Raw genomic sequence first — 12,605 nt, forward strand, 5'->3', positions numbered from 1 at the left:
AAGGTAAGAGAAAATAATATCCCTTTGTACCAAGCTATGTTGAGTCCTTCCTTGAACAACAAAATAGCATATCTATGAACCCCTGTAGGATACAGTATAATTTGGGAACAACTCATAGAAACAGTGCCATTTTTCGATTGTATATATTATTTGCTGAAAGTCACAGCCAGAATTTCAGTCTTGCCAATGTAATATTAGGATACTAAGTTGCCCAAGCAGTGTGATTGCAGGTCATGCATGAATGCACCTCTCAAATGAAATGCCAGCCAGGTTTTCTTAAATAGGTGGACAGCCTGTCTGAAAGTTGAGTTCTGAAGACAGAGCTGCTCACGTTTCATTAGTTACTCAATCCTAATGAGAACATGATTAAAATGCATTTACATTGTCTTTTAGAGCAAGAACATTATCACATAAAGCTGCATGAAAGGTGTATTTGTGTGATTAGAAATGAATTATGTATGTGACTCAAATTATTACCCATTGCACTGACAGCTTTTGTCAGGTTCATGTAACAGATTGATAGAAATCATGGAAGCAAAAAGGAAAGAGTCTGCTCACTGCCAGACAGCAAGAAAAAGCTGCTGGCTCTGCTTTCTTCAGTGTTGAGCATAGCTCCATACTCAGCAGTTCGTCTGATAAATACCTTGAAACTGAGATTTATTAGCAGGGAATCCTATCAAGGAGGTGAAGGAAGAAGAAGAGATGAAGAACCTCATTCATTCATTCATTCATTCATTCATTCAATTTTTAGGTAGCTGTTTTGCGCCAGGGACCTACAAGGTCCTGAGAATACAAGATAGAGTAGGATGAAATCCCTGTCCCAGAAGAATTCAGGCTAGCGGGAGAGGGCACCAGGTCAATAAGCAATTACAGACAATGTGCAAAACACTGCGTAGCAGAGCTATGGACTGGGAGCACAGAGAAGGCAAAAAAAGAAGGGAATTCTTATAAATTGAGCATCTGCCATGGAAAAGGTGCTTTATCTGTGCAACCCAGATGTTAACTGCGGGCTCCTTAATATCTACATAAAATGATTCTGAACTCCCCACAAATCTCTGGCCTTCCTCATCTCTTTGTTCCTCAGCCTCTGGGCTCCCATGTCACACATGCTGCCTCTGTCCCATGTCACATGGGTTCTGTCATGAAACTCAGCCTTTTCTAAAATGTCTACTACAAAATCACTCACTTCCAGTATACATGAGATTGTAGTCTTTCAGGAAGATTTCAGAGTGGGGCAGAGAGAGAGAGAGAAGGTTACTTCCCACACTAGTTAGTAAAACACTGGAGTTTCTCTTACCTAACCTAGACCCAGCCTCCCTCCACTTTCTCATTTTTCTCTCTCCTCACCCTCCCCTCTCAAATTGCCTTAAAAAATCCAAATTTTTCTCCCTATATTGCATTTGGACAGCAATGCACACCCAAGGTCTTGAGAGGCTCACCAATGTTTTAATAGGTTGTTTTCCCAAATATAGACAAAGAGGAATTCTGATGCAAGCAATTGAGATAATATTTCTCTGCCTCACTACCCATTCCTCACTACTTGACCTCCCTACCCATTTTATTTGTTTCACAACTACCCTTGGACATATCATTGAACAGATGGGGAAGTTCAGTTCATCTAAAATAATATTAAACCTATCTCTTAGTGTTGCTAAAGCATGCAAAGCACTTACATATAGAACGTAGTAAGCACTTAATATTAGTGATTATTATTTTTATCACTATAATATTTAGTTTTCTCTCGTTTCTACCTATACTTTACAACCATCTAAATCCCATGACTTTAAATAACATCTTCATGCTAACAACTCCCAAATTTATCTCCAGCCTCAGCCAATGCTTCTGAACTCAGCTCATATATCAAACTGCTTATATGACATCTCCACTGAATGTCTAATAGGCACATCAACTTGATATAATCGAAAATGAACTTCTGGTTTCCCCCAACCAGCCTGTCTCCGAGTCTTACATTGTGTGTGTGTGTGTAGCCTGTCTCCGAGTCTTACATTGTGTGTGTGTGTGTGTGTGTGTGTGTGATTTTTTTTTTTTAATTTACTTTTTGAATTGAGACATAGTACAGCCATTATGGAAAACAGTGTGGAGGTTTCTCAAACAACTACAGATCGAACTACCATACGATCCAGCAATCCCACTTCTGGGTATGTACCCAAAGGAATAGAAATCAACGTGCACTGTGGAGGGCACCTCAGTCCTGTTCCCAAAACCATTCTGTCTCCCTAGGCCTTTGGGCCTGTAGTGAAAGGGTTGGCCCCAGAGACTTCTGCAATGCCTTCAGGGCCTTTTCCCCCTTCTCTTGATAATCCCTTTCTTTTGTACTAATCTTCTTAGCACCATTGCATCTTTCTACTGAAGATGCTCCCTGCTTCTCTCCCACATGGCCAGGTTGTAAAATTTCCAAATCTTTACGCTCTGCTTCCCTTTTAAATTCTGGCTTTATGTCATGCCTTTTCTGCCACAACTCAGCACAGGCTATTGCAAGTAGCCATGCAGCTTCCTTAATGCTTTGCTGCTTAGAAATTTCTTCCACCAAATACTCTGACTCACAACTCAGGTTCCAACTTCCACAAAACCCTAGGGCATGAACACAATGCAGCTAAGCTCCTTGCCAGTTCATAGCAAGGGTGATCTTTAACCCAGTTTCCAATAAGTCCCTTCTCATTTACACCTGAGACCTTCTCAGAATGGCCTTTACTGTCCATATTTCTACCAGCATCCTGTTCACCACCATTAACCAGTTCCTAAGAAGTTCCAAACTTTCCCTGGGTTTCTTGTTTTCTAAACTCCTACTAGCAGCTAGACTTTTTCTAGCCTGCTCCTTCAAATTCTTCCAGCCTCTCTTCAACACCCTGTTCCAAAGCTGCTTACATATTCTCAAGTATTTGTTATAAGCAGCACCCCACTTTTCTAGTACCAATTTTCTGTATTAGACCATTTCTGTTGCTTATAACAAAATACTTGGAACTAAATAATTAGTAAAAGGAAATTTATTGCTTACAGTTTTGGAGACTGAAAAGTCCACAGTCCAGGGAACACTTAAAGATGGTTAAAATGACAAATTTTAGGCTATGTATATTTTATAATAAAAAAAAATTTAAGGAATTCTCTTTCAAGTATGGCTCCTTAATGCCTTGAATAAATACATGCCAAGCAGACGTTAAGAATTAGTATGTTCAGTAAATCTAAAATTATCCCAAAATAAAAGTTTGTTTTTCCAAAAAAAAATTAGAACAAGTGGTAATTCTTCTGGGCAGAGCCTATTTTTAAAATGTGTTTGTCTTAGTTCAGGCTGCTGTAACAGAGTATCTGACACTGGATAACTTAAGCAAAAGAAACTTATTTCTCACAGTTCTAGAGGCTAGGGATTCCAAGACCAAGGTGCCAGCAGAGCCAGTATCTGGTGAGGGCACTCTTCCTAATTTACAGATGGCCATCGCCTCACATGGCAGAGAGCAGGGAGCGGAGGAAGCAAGCAAACCCTCATATCTCTTCTTAGAAGAGCACTAAACCTATTCATGAGGACTTCACCCTAATGACCTAATTACCAACCAAGGCCCTACCTCCTAATACCATCACATTGGGGATTAGGATTTCAATTTATGAATTTCGGGGGAATACAAGCAGTAGCATAAAGCAAACATCATATTTTTTTTAGTGTCACATTATCAGTTCATTCCATTAAACGGTTATTCTGCCAACAAGTATTTACTATTGTATGCCATCACCTTTAATAATTAAAATACTTTTCTTCAGTGATACCTTTATGGATAATGTCTTGGATCAGGTTTCCTAGAAAACAGACTGAAGCAGATTTGCATGAAGGGGGTTTGTTGGGAGGTGCTCTGAGGAACAATATCTGTGAAAACAAAGGAAGCAGGACTGGACAGAGGGAGAAGCTGAATTGCAATGAAGTTGCAACAAAGGCCTCGTGTGAGGACCTATGGAGCTAGAACGGTCCTTTAGAGTTGGCCTGAATTGAAGTAAGGGTACTAGGCCATTCTGCCCTTCACTGACACATCACTGGATGCCAGCCAACTTGGGGAGAAGCATAACCTTGGGTGAGACAGCTCCTCTCAGCTGAGGAATATTCCTAGGAGAGATTTGGCTATGAGTGGGCAGCATACACTTCTGACAGCTGGGGAGACAAGCACCTTAGTCCTGAAGGGGGCAATTTGAACAACACACCCTAGTATCCACTACAGTTAAGATAGACAACAAAACTGCCTGTCCCTTTTTTTTTTTCTTTTAAGGTTTTTTGCCTAAGAATAATATGATGCAAGATAGATGCTGAAGGAAGTTTTATGTAAAGCCTCATACATGGAGCCTATACACGGAGCCAAGAAACACCATTTTTACCTATTATTAGTTGCCTACTTTCTGACAAATTTGATCCCAAACTGTCTGTTTATGAATCCTAGATGTACAACTGCCCAGGTATGGCAATACAAATATAAAGAACTCATATTTGGTGACACAAAATTGAGTCTTTATTCAACACAAGATAACATTCAGTCTAAAGGAAATTTTCCTAAATGGAAACAAAAGCTGATTACAGAAGCCCCAACTGGAGATTAAACAAGTAGCTCCTTTCTCTTTGCAGCTTGTTTTGTGCATTAAAACTCTTTCTAATGTCAAAAATTAATCCAGACAACTCTCAAGTGATGGTAACTGAACCTTGATTCAGTGTACAATGTCTTATGGGCATGGCTTTATAGACTGCATGTCAGTCCCCCATGAGTCTGAGGACCCAGACTAGGAACTAGTGCTCTGAAGTTTCCCAAAGTCCTTCCTCTTCTGCCCCAAGCTACTGACTATTCTCACTCAGACTGACCTGCCACCACTATTACACTCAGCATCTCCAGGGTTTGCAATCCTAGCCTCTCATTCTCTTTCTCCCTTGAGCTATAGTTTAAACTTACCAAGTTTTTCAGTTGTCCCATATATCTACGTCTAATATTCCTAATCACATTCAATTTCCTAAAGACAGAGACTAAATATCTTACCTTCTTACATTTCTTATGAAAATTCTTCAGTAGATACTTAATAAAACTGTATTAATCACAGAATTACTAATAAAAAATATGATGGAAGCATATCTTTAATGTTTCATTTTTGACATTTAAGAATATATACCAAAAAGCCTACTCAAATAATTTTGACTACTGTATCAAAACTATTAAACATTTTGTAACAATATGTTGTTATAATTTAAATAATTCTATTAATTTTCAAAAATTACACTTAATACATTAATTTTTAAAGAGGGTGAAAGGGAATGTCATGAAGTAATCTTTCATTATATGGCAATAGCTTGATTCGTTATATTCTGAAAAAAGAATGACACATTTTCTCTTATTCCTTCAAGAAAAGGATCTGTAAGATTTAAATGATCTCCAGAAAAATGTTTCCATTGCTTCAGCTGTGACATAGAAAGAGGTTTCAGGGAGTTAGATTTCTGGTGATGTAGACCAAGCTGACAATGTCTAGAGATACCAAATTTTTCCAATGAATCATCTGAAATAAATAAAACAAGAAAATTGTTAGACCAATTCAATATCCTACTATATATCAACACTTTGTCTTATGACAATGAGTTTATAAGACTTATTACATTTGATCACCATAATTCAAGTTAAAACAAATTCATTCATTCTTCCTGTAAATATAAATTGTTTACTATGTGCTGATTTAAGCAATGGGGACAAAAATGGTAGACAAAGACATGGTCTCTGACTTCAAGGACCTTATAAAACTCTAGTGGGAGAAACATACATAAAACAAATAATCCAAAGAAATATATTACAGGTCCACAATCCCTTATCTAAAGCCTGTGGGTCCAGATAAGTTTCCAAATTCAGAATATAATTAGAACAATCTGGGTCAGCTCATAATCAAACTCACTAATATTCTGCAGCAAGTTATATAAATAATCTTATGAAGTGGGCTAAATAAAGACTATTCACAAAATCAAATCAACTTAGGTAAGGCTTTGCCACCAAATAATTTTGTTGCAAATTTATGAGAAAAAAAAACTCCTGAGCTTTCTAAATTTCAGAATTAAAGCTAAGGGACTGTGGAGCTGTATTACAAACATAGGTAAGGATATAAAGGAAAGATACAAGGGACTATGAGCACATATGACAAGAGAAGATGACCTGGTCTAGAAGGTAAGTGAAGGGCTCCCTGAAAAAATGTTCTATGCAGATCTGAAAGATGAGGAGGCAGAAACTAGATGGGGAAGAGAGGCAAAGCATTCCAGGACAAGTACATACAAAGGCTGTGAAACAGAACGGACATGGGCATAGTTGAGGAATTATTAGGCACCTAATATAATTAGAGCCTAGACAGCAAAGGCAAAGAATAATACAAGAGGAGAAGTTGACTAATGCAAAGTGAAGCAACTATTAAAGGGCAGGATTACATAAAACATGAATGTCAAAGGCCAACAGTTATTCACTAAATTCATTTCTCTCTCCTCCAGGGCACTTAGCTGCATTTCTCAGCCTCCCTTAAAAGTTAGATGTAGCCACTGAGTCTGGCCTATGGAATATGGCTAAGTCACTTCCAGGTCTGGCCTATAAAAAATCCTCCTTACCGCACACCTTTCTACTTTTTCTCTTCGCACTGCTGGCTGGCAGATTCAGGGAATCCCAAGGGGATGTTAAAGCCCAAGTGGAAGAAGCTTGAATCACTAAATAACTTCATGTAAGGCTGTCCACTAAACGCCCATAGTGACCTGTTTTGTGAGTGAGAAATATTTCTATTGTGGTACGCCACTGTGTTTTTTTACTTTCCTGTTATATCACTTAGCATACCTTGGCTAACTTACCACTTAAAAGGTTTTAGTATTTATCCTAAGAGCACTAGGAAGCTATTGAAAATTTTTTTTTAAATCTTTTAATTATGGAAAATTTCAAATAAATACAATAGTTGGCAGGATAGAAACCTAAATGTCCATTGATGGATGACTGATAAGGAAAATATGGTATATATACACAATGAAATACTACTCAGCCATAAAAAGAATGAAATTCTAACCTTTGCAGCAATTTGTATAAGCTTGGAGAAAATTATGTTAAGTGAAATAAGCTAGGCACTGAGAGAGAAATACACATGTCTTTACTCATAAGTGGGAGGAAAGAAACAAAGGAAGGAAGGGAAGGAAGAGAAGGGAGGGAAGGGAGGGAAGGGAGGGAAGGAAGGAAGAATAATCACAATAATATGTTGAAATTTCAGAAGGAGAAAACAGAACTGTGGTTACTAGAGGTGGGAAAGGGGGAGGGGAGGAAGTTAGCAAGAAATTGGCTAAAGGACACAAAGAATGATTATGTTTTATTATGATGAATACCTGATGTAATCATCACATATTATACATAAGTATTGATAGTCAGTTCTGTACCCCACAAACATGCATAATAAATTATTTCAATAAAAAAATTAAAATTAAAAATTAAAAAATTAAAAATTTAATATATATTTTATAGTATACCTAACATATAATACTTATATATTTGTTATATCATACAACAATGTAATATAAATTATATAATACATAAAATTTATATAAATATATGTATAAAATATATTTTTTATATGTTTATATAATTTGCATGTCAGTCTCATAGTCTAACTTCTTAAACCTCTTCTTTTTAATTTATTTTTTATTGTAACAATTGATTGTATATATCTATGCGGTACAGTTGAATATTTAATACCTGTGTGCAATACGTGATGCTCAAATCAGAATTAGTATATTCAGCATTACACAATGTAATCATTTTTCGTGGCCCTTTACCAATTCTTTCCTTACCCCCCCTCCTCTTCCTGGTAACCTTAGTTCTGTTCTTTCCTTTTAAAAGTTCAACATATTATTGTGATTGTTGTATCTTTCTCTTTTTTAAAATTTACTTATTTTTTAGCTCCCACTTATGAGTAAGAACATTCAGTATTTCCCTTTCTGGGCCTGACTTATTTCACTTAACATGATTTTCTCTAAGTTCATCCACATTGCTGCAAATGGCAGTATTCCATTCTTTTTTATGGCTGCGTAGTATTCCATTGTGTATACATACCACATTTTTCTTATCTAGTCATTCAACAATGGACATTCAGGTTGGTTCCAACTCTCAGCTATTGTAAATAGAGTTGCAATAAACATGGGGGTACAGGTATCCCTTCAACATGATGATTTCCATTCCTTTGGGTATATATCCAGCAGTGGAATTGCTGACTTGTATGGCAGTTGTATCTGTAGTTGTCTAAGGAAACTCCAGTTTTTCATTATGGCTGTACCAATTTACAGTCCCACCAACAGTGTAGGAGGGTTCCCCTTTGTCTGCATTCTCACCAGCACTTGTTATTCTCTTTTTGATAATAACCAGTCTAACTGGGGTGAGATGATATCTCAGTGTGGTTTTGATTTGCATTTCCCTGATGCTGAGGGATGTCATGCATTTTTTCATGTACCTGTTGGCCACTTACACATCTTCCTTTGAGAAATGCCTATTCTGCTCCTTTGCCCATTTTTTAATTGGGTTATTTGTTTTTTTACTGTTGAGTGGTTTGAGTTCCTTGTATATTCTAGGTATTAATCTTTTGTCAGATGCATAGTTTGCAAATCTTTTCTCCCACTCTGTAGATTATCTTTTGGACCTGTCAATTTTTTCCGTTGCTGTGCAGAAGCTTTTTAGTTTGATATAATCTCATTTGTATATTTTTTCCTTTTGTTGCCTATGCTTTTGGGGTCATATTCATCAAGTCTTTGCCCAGTCCTACTTACTAAAAGTTTCCCCTATGTTTTCTTTTAGGCGTTTTATAGTTTCAGGTCTTATATTTAACTCTCTAAAACATTTTGAGTTAATATTAGTTTAAACCTATATCAAAACAATTTATCAAGTGACTTTCAACCACTGGACGTTGCTTGCTAAAGTCCTACTGCTGATCTAGTTCCTTTTTGAATGACGTCTAATTCTGGAGAGCTGACATTTTCAGCTTTACTTAAGCAGCACTAGCAGTTCATCAAGTACTGACAAGTATGGTGGTCCACAATAAGTGCCTCAGAAAGTATAACTCCATTATGAGTAAGTTCTATACAATAAACAAACAGCAAGACTGTTCTGTCAAGTATATGTTTTCTATAAAATAGAAATAAGGATTAAAAACATTTTTCTAACTGAAGCTCTTATACCAGGATTTGAAAGTTAAATTTTTCAAAACTGATTCAGAAATAAGAAGCTAAACTGAGAGAATAAGGTTCTACTGAATATCTTCTCAAACATCCATCTTGCAATTACCCTATGACCTGAGAAAAAAAGAAAACTAACATATGCAGATAGTAAATGTTTTAGATATTTTAAAAATATTTTCAACTGCAAAAGAGAGACAAAGTAATTTTGTGATTGTAACAGAATTAAAATACAACTAACCTGTAATGTCTTTTTCTCCTATACACTCACAGTCAAGCAGGTCATGAGTAACACAATGTGAACTTTCATGTAACGTGAACAAATTCTTAAGTTCCTCTACTGAAAACTGAATATGTTCAGATGTCTTGTTTAGGTCTATAACTGCCCCAGAAAGACCTTGCTTACTGATCTGCCTTTGATAGATCTTTTCCTCTATTGTACCTGAAGAGAAAACATTCATTAGATTTCCCTCAGTTAGTTGCAAAGGAATTTATCCATTTACATAAGTATTAAAATTTAGAAAATAATATTTTAAAGTATTATGTTATCTTTTAATTCATAATATCATTTATATTTGTGCTTTCTCTTCTTTTTTTGTCAGTCTACCAGTGGTTTGCTGCTTTTTCAAAGAATTACATTTTTTCTTTGATTTTTGTTTTGTTTGATTTTTTTCACTTTTTTGTCTTTATTTTTTGTTCATTAATTGTTGTGTTTATCTTTATTTCTTTTCTTCTGCTTTCTGTGGGTTTATTGTAATGTTCTTTTAAGCTTTTTTTAAAAAATTGGACATTTAATTCATGATGTTCAGACTTTATTCTTCACCCTTAGGTCAAATATTTGCTCTTCCATATGGTTCAACCTAAAAGTATACATATATAAAGCTTTAAATTTCTGCTTATTATTACCTTAGTGACAACCCTCAAGTCTTGCTATGTAACAGATACATTACTGTTTTGTTCTAAGTATTTAAAATGTTTATGATCTCCTCTTTGGCATATGAGTTTTATTGAGTAGCATGTTTTAAATTCTTCAAATGTGTGGTTTTAGGGCTTGCCAGTTAGTTCAGTTGGTTAGAGCCCGATGTTATAACACCAAGGTCAGAGGTTTGGAAACCCCTGCTGGCAGCCATCAAAAAATAAAAAATAAAAAATAAAAATGTGTGGTTTTTAAAAACTTAAAAAAAAAAAAAAAAAAAAAGATTTCCCTCAGATCTTTATGTCTATTATTTTTGTAGGGTAAAACATGTTTAGCACACTAGTTAACAAAATAACAGTATATTCCTGACATTGAAGCACGGACTAACAAAAAAAATTTTTTTTAATTATTCAAAGGGTATATATTTTTTGGCACACTGAAAGGTTATTACCTGTGGTAAGAAGTCTGTAAATATGGACGGGATGTTTCTGACCATCTCTCCATACTCTAGACATTGCCTATAGAAAATAAATGAGAATGCTGAGAGTACAGTAGAAACTGATGGCCCTTTCCACATAACCAATTTGCAGGAATATGTTTTAAGATTAGGAATTCTAGATTTTACTTATAATTTCAAAAAACAAAGCCCAGACATGCCCAAGCATTCCCCACTTCATGTTTTTCCTGGGATAAAGAAAGGAATGGTTGAACACTCACTGTGGTACTATAAAACAACTGCAGGGTATCAAACACCAGTGAGAGGGTATATCTTCATCAAAGAATGGCACAGCAAGTTTGAACAGAATGCAAAGAACCAAGTGCAGCATGGGCATGAAAGGTTCATTCCTAGTCCAAGTACCTAATGATTCACCCCTGAGAAGTCCCTATAATATTTGCAGTCAGCTCAGGTTCCAGGTAGAACCCTGTGGTTTAAGGATTCACTGTGCAGTACAGCACTGATGTTCAAACTACATATTCCAAAAAAAATGTGGCCTTCAACCAGCTCCTAAAACATAATCTCTAAGCCTTTGGGATACCCTACCTGAAAAGACTGTCTTTATCACGTAAGGCCTTGGCTACAACAAGATAGTTTATGCTAACAATGTGATACAGGTGGGAGCCTTAGGACATGTGGTATCAGTTTCACCTCTGGAGTGGCTGGAGACTGAATAACTGAGGTCGGTCACATAGGTACTCCATAACCACATGACTCCCAACAAAAACTATAGACACAAAGGCTTGGGTGAATTTCCCTGGTTAACAAAACTCCATATGCACTGTCACTCACTAGTACAGGGAGAATTTAATGCTGTCCATAAAAGTGCACTGGGAGAGGACAGCCAGAAGCTTGTGCCTGGTCTCTCCTGGACTCTGCCCTATGTATCTTTTTCCTTTGCTGATTTTAGTTCCCTTTACTATAATATAATGTAACTGTGAGTATAGCTGCTTTTCTCAGTCTGTGAGCCTTTCTAGTGAATTATTAAACCTGAGGATTGTCTTGAGATCCCCCCTAAATGCAGAGACCAAATGGGGTGCAAATCTATAGGTAGAAATCTCAAAATACATGAAAATGGACTGTACTCTTAAGCATACCAAAGGCTTATTCACAAATATTTTCCTAAATAAGTTAATTTCATACCCTGACTGTAGCCTGCACAAACACTGATCCATAACACTTTATTGCCTTCCCTGATGGTCATGAAGGCCCAACTAACTGTAAAGTGAATTAGAGTTGGAGACATGCAAGTTGGGGTTTGAAATCTGGCTCTGCCTCTAACAACCTGTGGGACCTAGAGCGAGCTACCATATCTTCATCTGTAAAACAGAACTACTAATATGCATAATTGCAGGGTTGTTGTGAAGATTAAATAGATGGAATGCACTTAGCTGAGTGCCTGATACAAAATAAGGGCTCCATATGCAGCAGTTATTATACATTATCACCATCTTTGTATCCCCAGGCATTCAGTAACATCTATTTAATGCATAAATATTCCTACCTGGATATCAGTGGCTGGATTCCAATCAATGTCATACAGAATTAAGTGAGATCCTCCAATTAGGTTGAGTCCCATACCACCAGCTTTTGAACTTAACAAAAAAATAAAATCAGAAGAGTATTTACTATTGAAGCCATCAACAATTTGCTGCCTTTGAGAGACTGGTGTTTGTCCATCAAGTCTTGTATAAGCATATCCATAATGCTTGCAAACTTCTTGTAAAATATTCAAGGTTTGTGTATAGTTGGATACCAACACCACTCTGTCAATCAAAAAGAAGGATTTATTACATACAATTTAAAGACAGTATTAGATTTTTTTAGTTGAAGGTAAATACCACAATAATATTTTCACTGATATTTATAGAACATGCAACAATAACATTGTGCAATTAAAACACAGGTAATCCTTCACATTCAATTGTAAAGTCAATATCTAAACTTCCAATTTTAAGATAGTAAAATTTTAAGAAAGTAAAGAACTTTCT

General features: G+C 36.2%; 1 protein-coding gene across 1 annotated transcript in view; it reads right to left on the reverse strand.

Annotated features, from left to right (window-relative positions):
* Positions 1-5,314: 5,314 nt before the first annotated feature.
* The window catches only part of RAD54B (RAD54 homolog B), an 89,011-nt gene continuing 81,720 nt past the window's right edge, over positions 5,315-12,605 (reverse strand). The window contains exons 11-14 of the mRNA XM_063080002.1: positions 12,119-12,380; positions 10,570-10,636; positions 9,444-9,644; positions 5,315-5,532 (exon numbers count right to left, since the gene is read on the reverse strand). Coding sequence (XP_062936072.1) covers positions 5,315-5,532; positions 9,444-9,644; positions 10,570-10,636; positions 12,119-12,380 — 748 coding nt within the window. The remainder of the gene's footprint in view (positions 5,533-9,443; positions 9,645-10,569; positions 10,637-12,118; positions 12,381-12,605) is intronic.

This window comes from Cynocephalus volans, chromosome 15, assembly GCF_027409185.1.
Source record: "Cynocephalus volans isolate mCynVol1 chromosome 15, mCynVol1.pri, whole genome shotgun sequence".
Classification (NCBI taxonomy): domain Eukaryota; kingdom Metazoa; phylum Chordata; class Mammalia; order Dermoptera; family Cynocephalidae; genus Cynocephalus; species Cynocephalus volans.